The sequence below is a fragment of the Charadrius vociferus genome, unplaced genomic scaffold (genome assembly GCF_000708025.1).
Source record: "Charadrius vociferus isolate BGI_N301 unplaced genomic scaffold, ASM70802v2 scaffold828, whole genome shotgun sequence".
Taxonomy (NCBI): Eukaryota; Metazoa; Chordata; class Aves; order Charadriiformes; family Charadriidae; genus Charadrius; species Charadrius vociferus.
Genome location: NW_009649708.1, coordinates 594419 through 618001, shown reverse-complemented (window position 1 = coordinate 618001; position 23583 = coordinate 594419). Strand labels below are relative to the sequence as shown.

General features: G+C 49.7%; 1 protein-coding gene across 1 annotated transcript in view; it reads right to left on the bottom strand.

Moving 5' to 3' along the window:
- Positions 1 to 6652, bottom strand: part of PSD2 (pleckstrin and Sec7 domain containing 2) — a 44685-nt gene extending 38033 nt beyond the window's left edge. The window contains exon 1 of the mRNA XM_009890692.1: positions 6162 to 6652. Within this exon, the coding sequence (XP_009888994.1) occupies positions 6162 to 6652 (491 nt within the window). The remainder of the gene's footprint in view (positions 1 to 6161) is intronic.
- Positions 6653 to 23583: the final 16931 nt, after the last annotated feature.

Genomic DNA, 23583 nt, shown 5'->3' with positions numbered 1-23583 from the left:
ACATTACTTTTCCCTGAGCTGAATTTTGGGGGTGGATCAGGGATGAGCAAGTTTCTTGTGCCAGCTAAGGAGACGCTGTACCTGTGCAGGCCCAAATCCATATCCTGTTAGTAATGTTCCCTACTGGGTGCCAGTGACAGCCCACTCCCAGCCTTGCAGAACATCACCTGGCACAGAAGAGATTGGAAATGGTCCTTGGGAGGTAGTGGCTCTAGCACAGAGGCAGCAAAGCACTTGTGAGACACACACGGCAGAGCCATGATAGTGTCTCCCAGGAGTCTGGACACTTCTCAGTTCACTTTACAAAACAGTTCAGTCTTTTTAGGTGGGGAAACTGAGGCATGAACCACACTTCATTGAACTGATCACAGCAAAAGTAAAGAGAGGTAGAGAGATATAGCCTTGTATCCCGGCTCTACCACCAGACAGCAGAGAACAGGAAAAGCAAAGTGACCACCCCTGACAGCCCTCAGCCAGCTGCATGTTTCCAGCTCCCAGATCTCTGCAGCTTACAGTTGCCCTGATCCAGAAACATTCAGCCCATTTTGTCCAACAGACACAGGCTCCCTGGTTTCACGCTGGAGATAGATGATCCCTGAACACCACTGCCATGCCTGGACAGAGGGTCAATGGAGCTCTGAAACCAGGTCTGCTTGTACCATTACAGGGTCTGGGGTGCATATTCCCTTCTCTCAAGGCAGGAGGGATTTGCCTGTATTTCCACTGCACAGGTAAGCAAGTAGCAAGGAGGCAAGGCTGCCCCTTGAGCAGGGAGCAGGTTAATAAGGCCCTGAATTTACTGGCACAGACATACAGATGTAGTGTCATCCATTCCTGGAAACCCTAGCCCTTCAAAATGCCTCAGGCAGGGTGGATGATGGCTGGCCATTTCAGGACACAGTGGCCCTAAGGGCTAGGGAATGTACACCTTGCCACCAATGACAACGCACCCATCTGGAACCATCATCATTGGGTTTGTGGAGCAGCCAGTTCTCATGGGCAGCACAGGAGACACCATGCCCAAGTGGTGATGCTCACATGGACCGGTTGTCCTCCAACACCCTCATCAGCACGGGCAGCAAGAACTCAGCATTTACATGAGCACTAATTCTGGGCAGTAAAATGGGACCTGGCATCCGTTCACACAAGGAAGTCTTCAAGCTTATCACCTTTGTTTGCTACAGGCAGTGTGTTTAAAGACCCAAGTCTGCAGGATAGGAGGTTGTCTCCAAACAGGGATGTCCTGACCCCAAGAATCCACAACAACCAAAGACAGTCATAGGGCGAGAGGGGATACAGTGGACAACTAACAGAAAACCAGTGTAAGGAGGGAAGATGCAATGACAGATGTGCATAGAGCCCCGCTGTTGCAGTGAAGAGCGGGCACAAGTCAGCTACCAGACTTCTTGTCCCCCATCTTTGAAAGAAAAGTGCATTTGGGGATGGATTTGAACAAAGGAAGATTTTCCTGCTTCTAAAGTGCCAGAGCAAGAGCCATTGAAGAGGAGAGGACAAATCAGCACTCTCAGGTTTCTTATTTCTCAGTGTCCCAAGAGTCTGAGGAAACCAAGAAGGTCAGGGTATGCCATGTTATCTTCCCTTCTTCGTGATGCTGGATGCCAGGCCAGTGGGCTGGTGAGCTGCAGCAGGAACAGGGGATCCCAGCACAGCAGGGAGCAGGACAGACCCACCTATGCAAGGAGGAAGACAACCATGTGTGGCTTATGGTATGTTCATGAGACCTGACAGGCCCTAACAAACAAGTTTTTGCACCCTTTGAAAGTCCACTGTGATGTCGGAGCCGTCAGAGTTGCTGTTTTCAAACCTAGCTCTGCAATCACAGGGTAAAAGCTTATATGAATCTGTAGACCTGCATAATCCTTTGATTCCAGGAGCTCAGAGCTTAAGAAAACTCTCACCCAGTTCATCAGAGCTGGCCATGCAGCAAACCAGACATAAGCAGAAACGAAGCAGACAGCAGCAGCCCCACAGACTATCCGCTGCAGCCCAAAGGCCCCTCATCCTCATGAATGCTTGTCATTACAAATCCATCCATCCCTGCAGGGTGAACTGCAGTGCGTGGCCATAACTTTGTGTACAGAAAAGATCCTCTCCTTCGACAAAGCAGGAGGAACTTCAAAAACTTCGTCCTTGTGACAGGAAGGACTTAGTTGGACCCAGCGGTGGGAACTATGGACTTGCCTTGGCAGCTTGTCCCATTGCCAAACTTCTTGCAACAGCCCCATCCCCAGTGAACTTCCACATCTCCCCTACAGAGGGTCTGTGCCCTCCCCACACCAAAGAAAAACCCTGGGCATTTGTATTTTCCCCAGGTCCTCCAAGAGAGCCATCACACTGCTCCTTAGCCTGCATCTCTTCACTCCCAGCACCAGCATGTCTTTGTGCAGGATCATCTACGCAGGAGGGCAAGCCCTGACCCATCCCCATGAGGTTTCCAGCATGTGTTTCCAGGGGTGTTGTGCACTGCAGCTGTGCCTATCAGTATTCTCCTGGCCGCTTCTGGGTATCAAGTCCATCAAGAGCCATCAAGCCCCGCACCTCCTGGATATTACTTAGCAGGTCCCACATTGCCATAACCCCAAGCCAGACAGCTCCTGCTCTCTCACCACACTGAACAGAATAATTTCCATTAGCTGTTCATACCACAGAGCTTGTATTTTCCAGCCCTTTGTTTATCCCTTGAGCCCAAACTCGTACAGCAGGCAACAGTGAGAAAGTCTGTATCCCCAGCAAAGGCTGCGTAAGACAAACCGCAGAGACCAGGGCAGGAGTCCTAGGTGGGTCAGTGGGCACCAACAAGTCAAGCACATCACATCTCTCTTTGCGTGGTCCCAGAGAAGACGGAGGACAAAGAGACTTTCTACAGCTTACACCAGCCCAGGAGCACCAGCACCAGCAAAGTGTCGCGTACTTACTACACAGCGGGGAAGGCAATTGCTTCACTTAAATAAAGAGCTGTATATTTATTTGCATTGTAATCAGAAGGTTTTCTAAGTGTATTAAAGTAACACTGTATCTAATTGCCTGTGCTGCTTTCCCCAGTCATCTCTGAAATGCTGTTTTATTGCTTACGGGAAGGCATGCAGAGCAATGCACTTGGTTATTATTGCTGCTGAACTGTACTGGATTTTTATGCACTGAGTTGTTTACATTTCACTTCTCACTGGTTAATTAGTTGTAATAAAGTAGAACCTAGTTTGCTGTGTTGGTGGAGTGAGGAGGCCTGCCAGAGAAGGACATGATGGAAATCAGGATTTTCTTGCCTGTGCACTGCAGGCCTTCTGCAAAGTTTTTCTGAAACTTTATTTAATGGAATTTGACTTGCTCAATGGCTATATGTTGCCATAGGAGGAAATGTGTGGACAAAGGCAGCAGTTCCAAACCTGAAGATACTAAATGTGTCTACAAGCCAAAGGTGGGGATTCCTCTACTGACAAGTTTGACCTTTTCAGATGATTTCTGGGGCTGAAAGCAGTAAGTTTCATACACTGGTGAAGCTCTCAGTTTGACTGCAGAGCTGTGACCTCCCCAAGATCAGCATGGCCAATGTTGGGGGCTTCTGGGAAGGTGAAAAACCTCTAGGCAAAATAGCCACAATGATTGGAAAATAGGGCTTTGACAAATCATATGTCGGCATGCCAATGAATGCCATGGGGTAAACTAGAAAGGGGGTAAAAGTTAACGCAAACTACAGCACAAGATCTAAAGCTTTGGTTTTATTTCCTTGACTTTTTAAACCACCATTTCCTGCATAGACACACACATCTACATTCAGTGGGGCAATCATAGTTTCTTTCTCCAGATCCACCACGGAGTCAATGACCTTGGATGACTTTTTCCCCTTTAATTCAGCAGGAAAAACAAGATGCAACCCTTTCTTGTAAAGTACTTTAAGATCCAGGGGCAAAATGTGTCATATGAGCACCAACACGCGAATGGTAAGTGATTTGTTCCCCAGGAATGAATAGTTGACTGCTCACTGGTAAAACATTAGGCCAGAGACAGAGAAACCCCAGGTTCTCCTATATCCAGAATGGTCATAACAGAAACACCAACGCACCAAAGGGGAGTAAAGAAAGAACCGGGGAAACTCAGAGATGATGCAGGATGACAGTGACTTCTTGGTGCCTCGGTCCATCTGTCAGCTTTGTTACTCCTGACCCACACTGATCTAGGAGATCCAGACAGTCAGCTACGGTCAGGAAAGACCAGCTCCATGCTGTGTTTGGCCCAGCCACATGTTTCTGCCATTTAGCCTAAAGATCGGTGGTCAAAGTACTAAGGAGCTCACACACAGTGAGCTTTAGCCTAGGCAATAACGAGTTTCCCAGATTTCAGCTGTCGCTAAAGTTTTCCAGCTGCCGTTCTGCCTTTGAATAGAGTGTGTGACTTATCCCTTGTGCATTCAGTTTCTCAAAAGACATATTTGCTATACAAGTGAATATGTTTAGAGCATAAGATCATGGGCTGTGCATGCGGAGCCCAGTCAGGTTGCATCATCTCCAAATCCTCAGCCTGCCACTTCTCCCAGTTCATGCCCTAGGACCTTAAAATAATTGCACTTCCAGTGACTCTAGCAGCATTCACTGGCCCCCTTAGCTTCATCTTGAACTCACAATTTCTTCCAGGAAGCCACGCACCAAGCAAATACTATTCCCTTGCAACCTGAGAGACTTGCAGACATCTAAGACCTGACTGCATAGCTTACAGGGCTCGTGGGATCTGCCTGGGGGTGGACTCCCCTAGCTCTCTGGACATCAGCAGCCTGCATTGGACACTCTTCCTCTTTGGCACCTTCGATTGCACTTGTTGAAACAGTGCTGCTCCTTCTTGCTGGGGGCCTTGGGTAAATCAAACCACCAGCTTTTTATAGGGGAGCCTGTTAACGCTAGAGACACAATGAATTAGGGACGCCTGTTGTCAGCCCACACGCTGTGTGGCTTCCCAGCTCTGCTGACACTCCTACCTATGCTCCAGACAGCTCTCTGAACAAACATCTCAGCCTAAAGCCTGCGCTGGACTAAAACTAGTAGGTGATTCACTGGCCCCTCTTGGCCACCCTGTTCCTTTCACACTTTCTCTTAAGAAGGCCATGCTCTCCTGTGACAACTTCTCCTGCTCTTCTCCAGCCCCCTCCTGCTTGCAGCATCCCTGCTGCGCTAGAGTAGGTACGCAAGCAGGGCCATAAGATTCACAGTGGCCATAAACACCAGCTGGCTACAATACAGATCCCTAGATGATTTTTGGTGGCAAAGGGAATCATCCGTACTTCTCCCACAGGGATGGCATGGAAAGCACCCCACTTCATCCCAGGGACCAGTCATTTCCCTGCAGCCCCCAATCTGCAGAGCCCCAGGGAGTCTAAACACTTGCAGAGGCATAAAATCAGCTGTGGATGCTGCACCAGTGTGAACGTCCCCCAGCCTGGAGAGTTCTCCCGTGAAAACAGGCTGCCAGTACAGAGGATACAGAGGCTGGGGGGCACTGCACATGTGCTGGTTTGTCTCAGGCACTTGAGAACAGGATGACACTTGTGTCTCTCATCTCTTACTGCTATGTCTGTGCCACCCAGGCACTGGTAACACCTGCCACAGGTGCAGCAGGGAGCAAAGCTCAGTGCCTTGCCCTCTCTTACCAATGGCGTGGTCCTTTGGATGCAAAGCTGTAACCTGCTAGCCCAGGGACTGCCAGAGCAAGCCATGCTGCCAGGGACTTCCAGGGCATACCAGGCTCCTGGGCAAGCCCCACTCCTCATCATCCCCTGGCTGTCGTGCTTGTCCTAAGACATCTCAGGAACTCTGCCAAAAGTGCTCCAGCTGAATCTCCAACTTACAAGTGGGAAACCCCCAAAGTGAGCACAACCAGCACTCCTGAGATCTCTAGAGCTTCTCCTTCGCTTTAGTACCTCTGTGGGCAGATGCTGGCTCTAATCACAGCTTTTCTGCATTTGTAACAGGGAAAAGCAGTGTGAGAAGCCCGGAGAGGAAAAGAGCGAAAAGCCACAGTCAACCATGAGAGCAGCTGCAGCTTTTTAAACTGCTGAGTTGCTCACAGAGCAGAGTAACGCGAACCAAGGAGGCTTGAGAAAACAACACATGCAAATCAGCACTGAGCCGACGTTACAATGACTTCACACTCACCCGAGCAGCTCCTCAGGCTCGTCTGCACTTAGAGCTTCTGAGGAGCCCAAGATGCTGTGACACCACTCATTGCTGAGGGCCTCACTAGGTATTTCCTGGGTGGGAGAGCCCCTCTCCTCCGAATCCGTGCTGCTTCGGCTGGGCACGTCACTGTCCTGCTGCTGCAGCGGCGCCTGCTCCTGCCCTGCAGCCAGCTCTGCATCCACGCCGTTCCCCAACAACGGATCGTCCTCGTGGCCACTCTTGCTGCCAGCGTCTGTCCCCAGTCCCCGTTCACCCTGCCTCTCGCCCAGCTCCGCCTTCACTTCCAGATGTTTGTTCCCCTGGCCCCCGCACTCCCCCTCCGCTCCTCGGGAGGGTTGAGCATCATCCCGGGGGCTGGCTCTCCCGCTGGCAGGCTCCGGAGGCTGGCTGAGCTGCTCGTCCCCATCGCTGCAGGCCAGCTCTTGGCGGTCTGGGGCAGAGCATGGAAAGTGGCTGTTCTCGCTCATATTCTGCTTGTTCTCCCAGCGCTTACGGGCTCCCTCCCTGCACTCAGCTCAGGCTCAGTACTACCTACAACAGAAAAGAAACCACGTCATGAGTGCCCATGAGGGCTGTCAGAAAGGCACGGATTTGTCGATAGCAGGTCAGAAGGGCAGCAGTTTGAAACGGAGCACAGAAAAATGGCCCCCCAGCCCTATCGACCCCTCAATATAAAAGCAAGGAAGGACCATGCTGGGGTTTGCTGCTTTTGCAAAGACTAGTGCTCATTATGCAGCACAGTGAGATCTGGAGAGGAAAATCTGCTCTTGTGGTCCTGAGGCATTAGGGGCCCGGGCACCCCCATTCTCCTGCTCCTCTCAAAACCCCCAGACAGCCCCAACCCCTAGCACAGGGGACCCGTACCATGCAGGGTGTTGGTGCCCCAGCTGTGGAAGGCAGCTGCCCAGGGCTGGGGACAGGAATGTGGCACAGCTGCTTTTCTCAGCCTGGCTACTGGGGCACTATTTCCAAGTACCCTCTGCCTGCCAGAAATAGGAGAAATAGGAGATAAGTGTGAATTTTTTTTTAAACACTTCTAAGCATTTGTGATGTGCCAACCTGCGTGATTCTCCCTGCTGACTTTGCATTTCTGCAGACCTTCTTGCCCGCCAGAGTAACACTTTTCCAGACACGAGTACTACTGAAGGGTGTCATAAGTTGCCAGCTAAGACTGGCTAAAGTGTCTTTATTGAATATACCCTGTGATGCTCTCTGTAGGGCAAGGGAAGGACGCTGTATTGCACCAAATGAGACAAGTGGCATTTTTGATAAAATGGCACCTCGTTGGTGAACATGCCTATCGATGCAAAGTTTGCCAGTCTTGCAAGCACCATCCTGAGCCATGGGCTGTAGCCCCACAGTGCTGTGCAAGCTTTTCTCCATTGTAACAGCTGCAGTCAAGTGACCATGGTGCGACCAGAAATTATCTCTTCTGGAAGCAAGACTTTTTGTATGGGGCTCAGGCCAAGGCATGATAACAGCTGATTTTGTTTTAAAACAATACTTGTCTTTACCTGCACAGGAAGCATGGCTAATCAGTCACAGCAGGCAGATGGGACCCCTGGGTGTTCCCCCTAATTCTCTTCCTACCTCACATCTCAAGCAGATCATTTAAACTCTCTGCCTCAGCTTCCCTCTCTGTAAATGAGGGATTATATATCACCTCTGAGAAGCCGTGAGGCTATCCAGATGTCAGCAATGGGCTTTGGGTGCTCTGACTTGCTGAGCTGCAGCCCTTGTTAGCAGTAAAATCATTAATTGCTTGCCTAGTGCAGGGCTCTACTAGTTCTTGCTGACAAGATGTGCTGGGCTGCAGCTGCCTCTGCTCTTACAACCCCTCACATTGTGGAGGTCATGGAGATGTCAGCAGCTTCCCTTCTGCTGCTGATTCCTCTGCAGGGGTACATGCTGAGCTGCTGGCTGAGCAGGACAGATCCCGAGGGGAACCTCATGCCACAGTCATGAGATGGGTCAGGTCCCTCCTCGAGGCAATGCTGGCAGTTTTACCTCTTTTCCAGGTGCATCCGTGTGCATCCCCCGCTGTCACAGAGCACGCATCATCCCTGCACCTATCACACTAGGCACAGTCAGGTGCTTCCAACAAACGCACGATCCCTGCCTGTAACAAGGGACCAGAGAAAGTGAGACCAGGCCAGAGAGGAGAACCCCACTGATCTCCTGCCACCCTGCCACTTCTCCATCTCAAGCTGTTTCCCAGAACTATTCCATGGCCTGTTCTTTGCAGAGCACTGCAAGTGGTCTTCCCTCTGCATGCTCTGGTCCTCCCTGGCTTTGAGCCATGGCAGTGCAACAGCTGAGTGCAGCAGTAATCCTTAGAAAGGGCTTCTGACTTCTTTCTTTATGAAGTCTCCCCTGACCAATTAAAGCAGAGCAAAGGGACTATGTGGTTGCAGGTTTCAGGAGAAACTTGATGATGAGCCCACTGAATGTCCATTTTCATCCACTGGGTCCGTAGAGGGAGAAACCTGTATTGCAGATGGATCCCTCCCCAACAGTCTTTCCCAGCCCCACCAACAAACCAAGAGCCAGGTTAGAGGTATTTGAGCTACTTGTAAGCAAATCTGAACTACCAAACATTTCCCTTGCAGAATGTATTGTACAATGCAGACTAGCAAGGGGACAGTGATGCCTCTCCATTAGCCTGATTCCAGGCTGGAAGAGCATGTCTGGTCAACATAGATGGTGTGTCATCTACAGACAACTGCCTGAGCAAGCAGGCAAGGCTTGCTATATGATTGATGTAGACAGACAGACAGAGCACTATTGCCTGTGTGCTGTTAGAGGTCTTCCTCAGGCTGGGTGGATCAGGCCCTAGACATGCCATCTGCTTTCCAATGGCTGGAAAGAGCCTGTGGAGGAGTTTGGCAGCAGATATCTGTGTCAAGTCTGTGCGGAGGGATCTGCTCACACCCTCTCCTGGGCTTGCCCCTGCAGGCCTTTGGCCTCTCCCTTAGACAGCCTGCCTTTCCCTGACAAGAGAAAGGCCAGACTAGACTTCCTGGAACACCAGCACATCAGCCTCCTGTGGCCCAGCATCCCACCCGCAGGAGATGAGCCCTCCCAAGGGAGGTCAAAACAAGCCCTTGGCGCAGTCCTCAGGTTCGCACATGTGGGCCAAGTCTCCTCTTGCTTGTTCTTCTGCCATCCCAAATGAAGAGGAAAGACTGCAGATCTCTTTCCCACCAAATCCAGGACAGAAAATCAGTCCCAGGCACTGAGTCTTCCCGTGCACAGACAGCAGGGCCAAGCCAATGCAGCATCTTCAAGGAATTTATCTGCAAAACTACCAAGACTCTCCTGAGCACGACCACACTGTAATCTCAAGTAATACTGAAAACCTAACATGGGCCAAATTTTGACTTTCCGATAGTGAAGACATAATATAGACATGCAACACAGAGCCAACACTCAAATCTTAGGAGGAACCTTTCCAGCAAAGCTTTGCTGGCCTTTTTCTTAATGTGAGATGAATAATGTGGCTTTTTTGAGTCCAATTTTTTGAAACCAGCCAAAGGGTTTGGGCTGAAATTCCCTACCTCCTTTCCATCCATCCAAAAACTCCAGTAGGAACCAGACACCCCCCAAGCTAAATTCCAGTCAAATAGCTAAAGCTTGGCACAACTATATGCAACCAGAAAACAGGAAACTAAATGTGGTCAGAAGACGGGCCTGAGTAAGAAACGTTGGCAAACCTTAGTAAGTGTGATGTCCCATCCATCCCTCCTAAATTTAACCGACTCAAACCAGGACAAATATATAAATATATATAAAAAATATTTCTGTTATTTCGTATAAACTACTGCATTATACCTACTCTGTTTTACCTTCTGTGAAGTCTATCTGGGATGTTTATGGTCTGGAAGAAGGGCTGAGGAGTCAATAGTTAAAGTCTGAGGTATGCTTTTCTTGGCCTGTGCTCCCACTGGAGAAGAGGCACTGGGGAACTGCTGGCAGGAGGCATGCACAGACTGTTGCTGAGCCAGGAAGATCATCAGCTCCCAGCTTCTCCTGTACCGGTCTGAGCAGAGCCAGGAGGAGGGATCCAGGCCTCTCACATCCTCCTGACCCTTCTGAGATTTGTATGTCTCCTGTTGGATCCATACTCCATTGCACACACATGGATGGAGGCTGTCATGTGCACCTGGAGTCTGCAGGCAAGCTGAGTGTATATCAACCCAAGACAAATTACCCAACAAGTCACTAGCTACTTGATTTATGCTTGAGGTGACAGTCACTTGAAGCACACCCATCTTATGGGTGGCTGAGGCTTCCTAGAAACTCCAGAGGAACTGGCAGTTGGGTTGTAATGGGCTGTGGCTCCCTTCCCAGATGCTCATGGTGATGTCTGGTCCTGAAGTCATGCAGCTGACTCCTGCCACAGTCCACCATGCAGCCTGGCCAGCATGATCCACATTAGCTGCAGAGGGTCTCTCTCACTCTACAACCCCATGAGACAGCCATATGTGGTAGGGCTCATGTGTGAAATGTGACCTTCCCCAGCTGTGTGGTGTAAGTGCATGGGCAAAGGGAAGAGGAGACAGGCTGTGATGCCACAACTTGGACTCAAAAGAAGACAAACAAGGGTGGAGCAGCTGGTTGCAACTGTCCACATCTGCCTCCAGCAAATAGCTGGAAGGTTACCAATGATGGACAGAGTCCAAAGACAGACTCTTAACGGCTCTTCTGTTAAGCTCTGAGAAAGCACCAAGGTGCATCTCAGCCTCTGGCCTAAAACAGCCACAGCTTCAATCAGGCTTTTGGGAGAGGACACACTGCAGCACCAGGGGAAGGGTTGGGGTGGGGCTGCTATTCAGAGGTCCCGCTCTGGGCCTCCTTTCCATTGCCCCAAAGCAGTACAGCCTGAGAGACAGGAGGCTGAGGTGCACCCCAGGCTGATATTCCCTATGTCCCAGCTTGTTTCACAGAATCACAGAATCACAGAATGGTCAGGGTTGGAAGGGACCTCTGGAGATCATCTAGTCCAACCTCCCCGTCAGAGCAGGGGCATCTATGACAGGTTGCACAGGACGGTGTCCAGGTGGGTTTTGAATGTCTCCAGAGTGAGAGACTCCACAACCTCTCTGGGCAGTCTGTGCCAGTGCTCCACTACCCTCAAAGTAAAGAAGTTCCTCCTCATGTTAAGATGGAACTTCCTATGTTCGAGTTTGTGCCTGTTACCCTTCGTCCTATTTCTTTTTGTTTCTGCTTTGCAAAGGACTCTCCAGCACAGGTAAGGGCTAGAAGGTGATATCTGGGTTCCCACCAGTGGATTTTCATACGAACATAAGTCCTGCCCTTTCTGCAGGCTCAGGCATCCTCTCAAGTGACTGTTGCTTCCCTAAGTCCTGTGGGTAGGGTGGACATCGCATGCATGTCCACTGCTCCCAGCCTCCAGCAAATTTAACATGGGTTAGCATACAGAAAAAGGGTCTGGCAAGAAAAGAGAATGACCTGGCATATGTCATAGAATCACTGAATCATAGAATGGTTTGGGTTGGAAGGTCATCTAGTCCCAACCCCCCTGCCATGGGCAGGGGCACCTCCCACCAGACCAGGCTGATCAAAGGCCTGTCCAACCTGGCCTTGAACACCTCCAGGGATGGGACATCCACAACTTCCCTGGGCAACCTGGGCCAGTGCCTCACCACCCTCAGAGTGAAGAATTTCTTCCTTATAGCTAATCTAAATCTACTCTCTTCCAGTTTAAAGTCACTATCCCTTGTCCTATCAAGGACAAGGCTGTCCTGGCCAGGACTGTTCACATCGACGGCTAATGTTGCCCTGATGAGTTGTAGACAGTTGTTAAGCTGCAGTTCTGTGATTTGAGCCAGATCACCTCTGTAAAGCCCACATAAGCAGAAGAACATGGATTCATGCTGGAAGGAGGATATTACTGCTGTAAGGAAGGCTAGGGGAAGCCAATGAATCCATGATCCAGTGCTAACCACAGCCTTTCCCTCTCCTCTCCAGTGCTGTGGCTTGGTGCTTTCACTGCAAGATGGGAGAGAGGCAGAAGGGACTGAGGTTCCCATCCCCTGTGGCCCTCTGATGCTGTCCTTTCTTGCAGCCCAGATCCACGCAATATAACTGCTATTAGCTTTATTTATCAGAATCCTGGCAACACCAAACCACCACGTGTCATGTGCCCAGTGCCACAGGATAGTGACACAGGACAGCCACCAAGTTGCCTGCTACAGCCCTGCTCTGCCCCTGGGGTCCTGCATGGCCCCTAGGCCACAAGAAGATGGTGCAGGGTTGGTTAGTGGGGGAAGGAGAGCAGAAATGCCTCATCACCTACTTTGGGACGATGGCTGGATTTGCAGTGGGGCCAGTGAAGCCAGGCTGGTATCCACTGCAGGAAAGCACCAGTCCTGAAGAGGCTGGGCAGAGATGCAGAAAAGTTTGCCCTGATTGTGTGAGGGGTTGGAAACCACACAGCAGTTCTTTCAGGGACTGGCTCTGGAAGTGTCCCAGCTTTTGTTGAAGCTGAATGGCTGGTGGGAAATTATGTATTTTTAATTTTCTTCCCTGTGTTAGGGACTGGAAAGGCTCCCACTTCAGTTTTGTGTAACCGCTTGGCTGCTGCAACACAGGAAGGCTTGGAGAAGAATCCTGCTGCTTAGTGGAGCATGAGCTTTTCCTCAAGCTCACGCTGAACTGGGCTGCTTCATGCTGCAGCTTTGCTTTGCCTCGCTGCTCCTCATCCTGCTCCCTCGGGCTTGGTGGAGACAGGGCAGCAGCTCTTTCGTGAGGACTCTGTCCTCACCCTGGCACTGCAAGGTTGTCCAGGGGGTGAGCAGGAGGCACAGGGATGACACGGATGGCACAGATGACAAGGACGCATTCTGAAGTGGTTCCAGTGGTGCTGGAGGTCTAGAAGAAAGCAAGCAGATCCTGCGCTCATCTCACCAGTTCAGAGTCAAGATCAGAAAGAGAGAGGGGTTGTCAGGAAGGGGAAGGGATGGCAAGGCAGGCTGGCCTGCTCTGAGATATGCTGGCATGCAGACCACAGGGGAAGGAAGGCACTGGGACCTTTCACCTGCGTCTCGTGCAGCCTGTAAGTTTGGAAGACGGAGGGCAAAGCAGGAGTGATCCTTCTGAGACTTTCAGCAAAATTGTAGAAGGCCTCACCCAGAACATCACCATGCTCCACCAAGACCTACGGTGGTGGCAGTGCCAGGAAGGGGTGTTGGGAGGTCCTGGTGCTAACAGGGATGAGTCAGTACCTGTGAGCGTGCTCAAAGAATGCTGGGAGAGACAGTGGCAGCATGGTCCACATTTTCTGCTGGTGCATGGAGATGAAGGCTGTCATGAAGGGAAAGACAGAAGATGTCTGCTCTGCCACTCAAGTGCCACCAGCCCCTTGGCCCAGGCTGACACCTGGAGGCAGATGTAATCCCATGACCAGCTTCAGTCTGTAAATTTCTTGTATTTGGAGGTCCAATACAAGACATGATGTCCAGAAGTGGTCTCACAAACCCTGGATAGAGGGGAAAACACTTGCTATAAGCTGCTGGCTGCGCCCTTGCTAACACAGCCCTGTACGCACTTGACCTGCATTGTACACTGATGACACGGTGATCTTCAGCAGAGCAGCTACTGCGGCAGTCAGTCCTCAGCCCATACCAATGCCTGGGCTTACGCCAGACCAGGCTCAGTTCTGCCTCATGGTGCTGCAGGCAGAGGCTGGGGGACAGCTTCTTCAAACTGAGAAAATGCCAGAGGATGGGATTCACTCAGTGTGATGTGAATACAGCATAGACATACCCAATGAGGAGCATCTCAGGATCTCCATCCTCTGAGCGGTCCCCAGTCCCATGTACTCAGACAACCAGGTCGGAAGCCATTAATCCTGCTCTTTCTTAGTTATTTTCATCGTCGGGGCAGGAGGCACCCCCCTCACACCTCGTTTGCTGACCAACATGAAATGCAGACATCTGCAGTGCTCTCTGTGCCCCAGGACCCTTTTCCAGGCCCTTGCAAAGCAGCCACAGATTCCTCAAGATGTTGGTTTCTGACAGACACCTTCCATCCTATTTTTGCAAGAGTGAAAAGCAATTTTAAGTGTCAGCTTTCATGGTGGGAATTGTTCTTCGGCAGAATGCAGAAAGATGCGACAGGCAGATGTTTCCTGTTTGGCCCTTTTCCTTGGTGAAAACCGTGCCATGCAGACACGCAGCCACCACCAACACACACAGCTACAGCTGGGCCTCGTCCCCATCTGCCTTATAGCCATCCGGCTATGATTGCATTCTCCTTTCCTTAGAGAGTGAAAAATTAATGAGTCAAATCTGTTTTCTGGGCATCTGGATTGGGTTTCATAAGAGCTTAAAAATTCCCTTGGTCACTCTTGTTGGAGAGAGCCCTTGAGCTCCTTGGGCTAAAGCACCTAGAGTAACAGCTTCTGCTGTGATAAACCACATGCTCTGAGTTCCCATGCCCTGTGAGCAGGAACGAAACGTGCCGTACAGCTATTTGATCTACATGCTGTTGATCCCACCCATAATGTGGCTGGTGAATGGGAACGGATGTGCTTTTATGACCCAGCTCACCAATGAATTTACAAAATGCAGGTGCAACACCTGGGCAGAGGGTGTGCACATGGGCACAGCAAGATTTCTCTGAGGAGGCAGACGCATAGAGATGGAGAGATCATAACTGCATTTCTTCCTTTTGAAGTACATCGCCTCCCTCTTATGTCTCTGCTTTGACCTCTGCCCTTTCAACATGGCTGAAAATAAAAAGTTTTTACCATTCTCGTTGTGAAAATCCCCATTTATTTCTCCCATGGGCTAGACGCTTGTTTTTATATAATTATGAAGACCTCAATCATATCAACTCTCAGCCTTTCCTCCCCAGATTGCAGTCCCTGCCTTTTTAGCCTGTTCTCGTAAGACAGCTTCTCCACCTTCCTGAGCCTTTTGACTGCCTTCCTCTGGATTTTCTGTAACTATTGCTTCTATTGCTCTATTACAGCCTGGAGATGGGGAAAACAGCACTGCATAGTGAACTCAAGATGTGGGCACACCACAGATTTATACAGCGCCAAACTGATGCCTCTGTTCTGTACATGACTCCCTCCCTGATGACACCAAGTTCTAGCTCACCAGCAACATCTCTGCTGAAGACTAGGGTCTCAGGAGCAGGGCTGGGCTGCAGTCTCAGCCAGACACTCATTATTTCAAAGGTGCTATTCCAAGGCAGGAAAAAGAGGAAAGTTGGCAGAGCTTGAGGGACGCAGTACTTCCCTGCTCTCTGTTCTTGCCTTACTGTTCCTCTGACCATGCTACCTTCAACATTACTCTGCAAAGCCCTTCCCGGTGCTCCCAACACCTGCTGGACCCACCAGAGGATGTCCTCCAACATCTAGTGGAGGACATCTGTGACCACATTACCCATCCTGTGTAACAACTAAGAGTTGATGTGTGCAACTGCTCATAGCCCACACACTGTCCTGGTTCAGGTGGGGCTGTGTCCTCTTCCAGTGTCCATGGGTCCTTGGAGATGTCCTTCCCTCTGAAAATCCAGATGGGATCCATCTGCCTGGGGTAGTCTAAGAGGGATCCTGGCAGTTCTGGTTATAGTCTCGGTTTGTGACTTGAGAAACCCATCCCATCCTTCAGTTCCCTGCTTTGCAACAGCTTTTCTGAGACAAGGCAAATCATTCAACCTTGTAGTTCTCTTGCTCCTGGAAGCCTGGCAGAAGACCACTGCTCTGTTCCCAGGGAGGGGAAGGCTGGAAGGAGTGAGAGATGCGCTCCAGACAGGGAGGGGCTGGACACCCACCACGGGGATCAGGTTTGTGTACTCTCCACTCCAACCGACATCCCCAAGCCTTGCTGTCTGGGAGGGACTTCAGGTGGACAAGGGCCAGTGCAGTTCTGTGGGAGCCCCAAACCAGGCTTCAGGGAGCCACCTGTGAGAGTCACCAGGGCCAGCCTGCCCACGCCAGAGGTGAGGTGCCAGTTTCTCCTGGCTGGGTGCCACTGCATGCCAGCACTCACCTGGGCTGAAATAAAACATGGCTCAACAAGGAAATATGAGCACTCACTGCTGCTAGTGTTATAGAGCCCCTGGGGTACTGATAGTCACTGCTCATGGGCAATATACTGTCCCAGTGGTTTCCATCCATCACTGACAGTTTAAATTGCAGGTCCTATATCCTTCACTTCCAATGTAGAAAAGAGGTCGTGGATAAAACATATCCCACAGACTAAAATAAACCAGCTATATGCTAAAAAAAGAGCCTTTGGGTAATCAGAAATTACTGTGCATGGAACATACTTTTTCTTGAAGCCAAATCCTACAGCTCCTTATTTTGAATTTTTATTAGAGTCCCCAGAGCAATTAGTACACATTCAGATCCAAACGACTCCTGCAAAACTTCATCTTGGGGAAAGAATGGCTGTTTTTCACTTATAGAAAACAATAAAACTAAGTCTTAAAATCCATAACAGCTTTCCCGTTTGCACTCTTTGCAGTTACTCAAAGGGGGAAAATAAAACAATACACTTAGTATTTTTCACTTATTCCTTTCCTTGTACTGACACCTTGGCTACACAGCACTTTGTGCACAGAGCCCTCCTCTAGCCTTGTGCATGCATCATGCAAACCTGACTGTTCTTTTCACAGAGGAAACAGAGTTGTGGTCTCAGACTTATGGAGGTGAAAACCTGGACTGCACCATCACTTGGTGAGGTGGGAGGAGTTGCTTATGCTTCCACAAAAAAATGGGCCAAAGTGCTGGGACAGTGAGCTTACGTGCTCCCCAGGAGAAGCATAAGCTTGAGAGGGAAGGCCCAGGATAATGAATGCCTGAACCTGAACATCCCTCTATTCTAGACAGCATGTTGGGTCTGTAATCTTCCAGCAATAGGTTCCTTTAAAACCCCATCCAGGGCTTCTAGGTTTGACTACGGGAGGACAATGATCCCGTTAGTGATAGAGCAGACAGCGGGGTCTGTCTGACCCTTAGATCCCCACTCCTGCAGGAGCAAGTCTTGACCCCCTTGGAGACCTTGCAGGGCTCCCTGCAGGCTCCGCCTGCAGAAGACTGCTGTGATTCACAGGAATTGTCCTGTGGCTCAGAGAGAAGCTGGACCCTCCAGAGAGGGAACAGCAAAGGAGGACAAGTTTTCAGTGCACCCAGGAGGCAACCCCCATTAGGGCTGTCATTCCTGCGTCCTCAAGATCCTCCACACTAAGTGGATCTGGCCAAGGTGGTTGTTTGCTGCAGGATCTTCAGCCCATGAGCCTGCAGCAGCAGATATAAAGCCTGTAGCAGTAAAGGCAGGTGACAGGGACACCCAAAGACTCCTGCATGTGCAAGGACCCCTACCACCCCTTCCCTGGCATGGGAGCAAAGGCACAGGAAAAGGGGCAGAGGCTTTCTGTGCCCTGGCACACCATCTTCAGGCAGCTCCCACAGCTCAGAGAAGAGATTGAGTGCGGGGTGCCTACCTGGTCAGCAGGTGGGTCCCAGTTCCTAAAACCCCACATTAGTGGAGAACAAACGGCTTGTAATCAGTTCATGTTGTTCAAGGCAGGAGTTTTCAAAAGGTACTTCCAGACAAGCCTTATCCTTCTTTGCCTGTGAACAGCAGGGTTTCTTAGCTCAGCTCAGAGCTGGCTCCATCCTCACCTCTGCCTGTTTGCTCTGGTGCTCACTTTCTCTAGAGGGGAAACTTTATAGTTCAGGTGGCTGTAAACTGGGCTTCTGTCCTGGTTGTTTGTAGGTTGCATTATAAAAAAGGGCTAGTTTGGGGCCTTTTCCACTCAGTTCCGTGCAGCATTGTAATTGAATTAATTAACATCCAGCTTTCCTCACAGTCAGGGTTACCTTCTGTAAAAGTCTACAGGAGCCGTAACTGCTTTTCATAACCCATAAATGGAAACAGCCTTCTTCCTCCCTTTTTTCCTCCCTTTGCTTTGATCCTCCCTCCCCACATTCCCCCAGTATCCAAAATAATAAAACAGGGCTGCAGCTTACTCAAACCCCAGAAAAGGACATTTCTGCCTTGCCATCTACACTAAACCTATGCATCACATTGCTGCAATAGCTTAGCAAGATTTCAGGAGGCAGCAGGCAAGCCCATCCTGCTTGCTCACTAGGAGAAACATCAGGCATGATGGAGGCCAGTATTGCAGAATGAACTGGAGTTTTGAGAGGGAGGTAAACTTCCCTTCACACTCCAACACTTCAATAAAACTGTCGTTTAGGGATACAGGAGAAATCCTTTCCTGATAGAGGACTAGTAACACATTAGGTCTTTACAGGGATGCTCCGTCCAAAGAAGTTGGTAGATAAGCTGTTTGAAGACAAATGGACTCAAGCCCGAGGTACATGAGGTCCAGCAGCACCAGGAGTCCAGATGCACAGAAACATGCAGAAATGGATGGGCACTGCCTTTGGCTCCTCGGGAGCCCAGTGTGATGTGGAGAGCACTGTAGAGAGCAAAGCCTTCCTGAGCATGTCCCAAACATGTTGGGAAAGCTGGAAGAGAGCAATCAGACTTTTGTGGGTGCTAACATCAGAGACAGCTGTTTTGAACCCAGTTGCTGGTGCCCAAAGCTGACATGCAGTACCCTGCAACACCAGATAACTCCACACTCATTGGTGATAGCGTGAAATGTCCTTTCTCTCCACATAGTGTTCACCTGTGAAGGGCAAGGTCTATATTCATGCAGGCAGAACTGGCAAGTCCTTCATCCATACAGAACCACCAGGAACAGCCTGATGGCATTGGTGTTAATGGGACAGACACTCTGGAAGCTGGAGGACCCAGGAGAGGATCCTCCTTTGAGGAAGAGAACAATAAGCATTGGGGATGTTGCTATATATGTTTACAGACATCTCAAAAGGTCTGTCTTTCCATCTTGGACCATCTCCAGAGAAAAAGGAATAACCTTCTTTATGAGGAGGGGAACTAGGCTCCCTTGCCAGAGAGGAACAGTCCTTGTTTTGCCTAGCAGAGGCTCAGCCCTGGCCTCTAAAGGGTTATCCCAGCTCTATCAATCAGGCATGTTCTCCTCTCACCAACACTGAACTGCACTTTCCAGGCCACAGCAGCACACCACTTTGGTCCCCATGCCCTTGAGACTCCCATGTAGACAGACAACTGGTTCAAGACTCTTGGATGCTACTGAGTGCCACCATGTCAAACTGGCTGACTTGCGTTTCCAACTGGCCTCTAAATCAAGAGCATTGGTACCAAGGCATACATGACTAGGTAGCCCATATCTTGATTGCTGAAGATGTTCAGGCCCAGAAGGCACCAAGTCTAGAGAAGACTGCTGGAGGAGGCCAGTAGACTGTCCGGGTAGGACTAAGCCTTCCAATTGACCTCAGCAAGCAAAGCCTAGAATGGGCTAGTGTCCACTTTGGACCTAAGGTGAGACAACCAAATCCATCTGTGAGGGAAATAGTTGGGTAACTTTCATACCAGTGGGGATTTTCTATTTTTATCCCTGTGAAGGAAAGGAAGAATAGCTTCCCTCACTCCTCCCACCCCAATCAGACCGAGATGCATCTATTTGACTGGAGAACTCAGTCAAGATTTGCTGACAGGCAACAGAGCTGGAACTTCATTGCCTAATATTGCAGGGTGTCAGGGCATGGAAATGTGGCATTTCCACTGAAGTTAGCACCTCTGCTTAGGCATAAAGGTGTTTACATGGATAACATGCAAGGAACAGCCTGAGAAAATAAAATCTAATATGAAGGGACTTTAATACATCATCAGGACCAAGTCAAGGCAGGCAAACTGGAGACAGCAAGCCACTATAGCAGAACAGACAGGACAATGCTTTAGGAAAATCATCTCCTTTCAGACTAGGAGTGAACATCAACCTTTTTCCTAGTGAATACCTATAAACTCACTAGTTCTGCAGCCCACCATTTTCTCTTTGGTTTAGACCAAAAATTCCCTTTCAAAACTGCAGGAAACATTCCGACAAAGGACGCGTGGGTTAAGTAAATCCTCCTTTTCCAAAGGAAAACAGATGATCACTGAACTTCTGAAAACTGTCTGTTGGCTGTAGAGCACCAAGGAGGTGTGAAGAACTTAGAGGTGATCATTCTTCCATGTTGGAGTCGTGCTTGCACTGTTAGCTGGCAAAGGTGTATGTTCTGCAGGTGGCATGACCACCCACCCTCCTTTCTCCCAGGACCTTTCACTCAAGAAGAAAGATCTGGGGCACACCTACATTTTTGGTTGGTCCATTACACCTATGTAGTAATGTGCTGTCTGTCTAGCTCAGTTGCCCAGACTGCAGTCTGCAGGGTGCAGAGAGTCAATGAAATGACTGAGAATATAATTGCATATTTATTTCCAGAACTTACAGACTGGGATGGAGCCACTAAAAACCAAAAAGCAGGATTTCATTACTCTGGTAGTATGCAGTAAGTTATCATTATCTTTAACAGAGAGATGCTAGTCAGAACTTAACTATACCAGAACTTGCTTGAACTTTGAGGTAAAGCACTTTGAGTGGGATTCGTCTCACCCAAATGTAGACATCTCCAGCTGAACTCAGCCCCCAGGCTCTCTTCAGAGTCAGCAGAAAGGCTGCATCTGATCTGCATTAGAAGTCTGTGTTACAATGAGAGAATCTCGCTCTGGTGTTCACTGGCCAGACCTCCACAGCCTGGGACAGGAATCCCAGCTGCTGATGTTTAGGTTGCAGACACCGACTTTTAGAAAGTGAGCCTCCTGCCCAGCACTGCTGATCACGTTTGGGCTGCCAACACTTCACTCTGTACGCAGCCCTCTGCACACGCTTCTGCTTTTACAGCACTGATAATGAGCAGGGAAAACACTTTCCTGAAAACTGCAAGTCTTCTTTTTTCTTCCCACAGCTAGTTCAAAGCAGATCCAAGCTGCATTGCTGTGCTTTCTTTTTCAGAAAACAGGTGCTTCAGAAAGAATTGGTAAGATTTTCCAAGTAAGTTTCTCCATTTTGGAAAGTCTGCTGTCGTGAGGACCCTGGGAGCAAGAGGCCCCAGGAACAGCACTTCCTGACATGACCGAAATGGTTGGACTTGATGATCTTACAGGCCTTTTCCAACCTAAATGATTTGATGATTCTAAAACAGGTTTCCCAATGTATGGATGCCTTGAGCGGCATGAAAGGTTGAAGCTGAGTTGCTTTGAAAAATGAGCATGTTTCCCAGAAAATACTACTGAAAACCTGATGTAGCCATTTTGCAGCTCTTCTGCAGAGGCTTGATCTGCCCTTAATGGATGCGCTGGATAACCATGCCAATAGGGATGTGATTTTCCTGGTGAAGAAGCATAGGTCTAACAGGCGTGCTCCTACAGTAATGTAAAGGTGCTTCGTAGAGACGGGGCTGTTTTTTCTCCACAAGGGAATTATAAGAGCAAAAAGCACCATTAGGGGGACATAATTGCATCAGGACAGTGCATAGTTTTAGCTATACCTACTCTTGGATCCAGAGAGTCTCCTAATCTCCCAACTTGCAAGATACCCTGCACTAGGTCTTATGACACAGTTACGGGAGAGTTGCTACACCAGACTGCAGTAGGTCATTTTGCCCCTTAGTGGGCTTTTGTAAAGTACGGAGTTCTCGGGGCTTTTCTCCTGCCCCTTAGACATCATTACAGTTAGGCATCAGGCAACGATTTTGGGAACTGATGAATTACATCCTGGACTGAGTCTTCACTGATGCACAGAGAGGCCAAAGGGGTCTGTCGGAAGTAAGTGTGTCGTAAAGATGAAATAAGGTTCAGGAGATGAATACCATTCAGCCTGGTTCATGGGATGACCCAATGGCAGTGGCATGAGAGGAGTGGCAGTCAGGCTTGCTGTGGGAGCATGCAGCCTGAGATGACTGTGCAAGCTGCATGTTGTACATCTGAGACTGGGAATCTCCAATTTTTATAGTGTGCAAAATTAAAGAGACAGTGTCACCAACGTGCACTCCTCACAGTTTGCTGTTATCTGGAGAGCAGCAGATTCCCTACCATTCTGCTGTGCTTACCAAAAAAAACATCTAGGTCATTAAAGTACTGGTTTCTGCTACAGAAACATTCCCTACATCTACCAGGAGCTGCTATAATTTTGTGGCCACTTTCCTTCTCTCCTGGTCTGATGGCAGTAATAGTAACACATCTCCATCTTAGGTGTTGCTGTCATGTTGTGATTTTGCTGTGATGCTGCGAATCCAAATCTCCTGCATGCCACCTGGGGCTGTTACTTTGCTCCTTGTCCCCAGGCAGCTCTGGTCCAACTCTCCCACCAGGCAATGGAGACTCGCCTCCTCTTGATGTTATCGCAGGTCTCACACCGGCTGCACATGGGAAATACAAGCTTCCTGAAGCCCCATCTGAAGACCCAACCATCCCCCTTCTTGCATGCAAAAATGCAAAGACTGCAGAGGACACCTGGAGAATACCAAAGCTCAAAGTGGCAAAAGGAGGCAGCTCGAAAAGTTTGGGGTAAAGACCTCTTGCTTCTTTGAAGACAATCTCATGACTTAAGGATGAAGGATAATGCCCATCCTAGTGTCCCATACCTTGCACCAGAGGCAGGGCCTAACTGTACGTGCCTCAAACACCCTTGCACAATGCTCAGGTGCTGTGCACAGTATGGTCACTGGAAAGCACCTGCAGGAGCCAGCACCATCACAGACACAAGTGGTACAAAGTGGGCTGGGGGGCTGCCATGGGCACAGGTGCAGCTGGGAGGGCTGGCAGCTGCCCATGAGGAGCAGACAGCATCACGGACCACTCAATGGAGAGGAGGAGGAGGGGTACAAATGAAAAGGTCACGCTTTATTGCAGAGCACATTTGTAAATAGTTTATAAAGGGTTAATAAATTATTAGCAGAGGCTTTCAGCGCCTTGCAGACAGGCACTTCTGAGCACCTCAGAAATACTGCCTGTAACATGGGATGAGCTGAATATTAAAATTGCTCATTACTTGCCTTAATCCTTTCAAAACAACTTCTAATTAGATGGAGACTAAAATCGAGGGCTGGACTGACAGGCAGGTGGGATGTTTTTCTGTTTTGAAAGATGGTTGAGAGTACTCCTCTCCTCCACTGTTGGGCTCAAGGCATTCCAGATGAGAGCGGCTGAGTGCCCCAGCTCCTGCCAGGTGCCTTGGCTGGGAGGGCACAGTGAGGCTGATGAGCCTGCGGGTTTAATGAGGAGATGAGCAGGGTTTGGGAGCGAGGAAGCTTCATTTCTCAGGGTAGGAAGGAGCAGAGTGTCAGGTCACTATGACATGGGGGGCTGCGGAAAGGGTTTCTCAATAGTTCTTCTGCAGGTGACATGAGTCCCACCCCACCACCCCCCCCAGCTCCACCAGTGCACAACTTGGCAGGGGCTCACAGCTGTGCTGAGCAGGCAGGGCT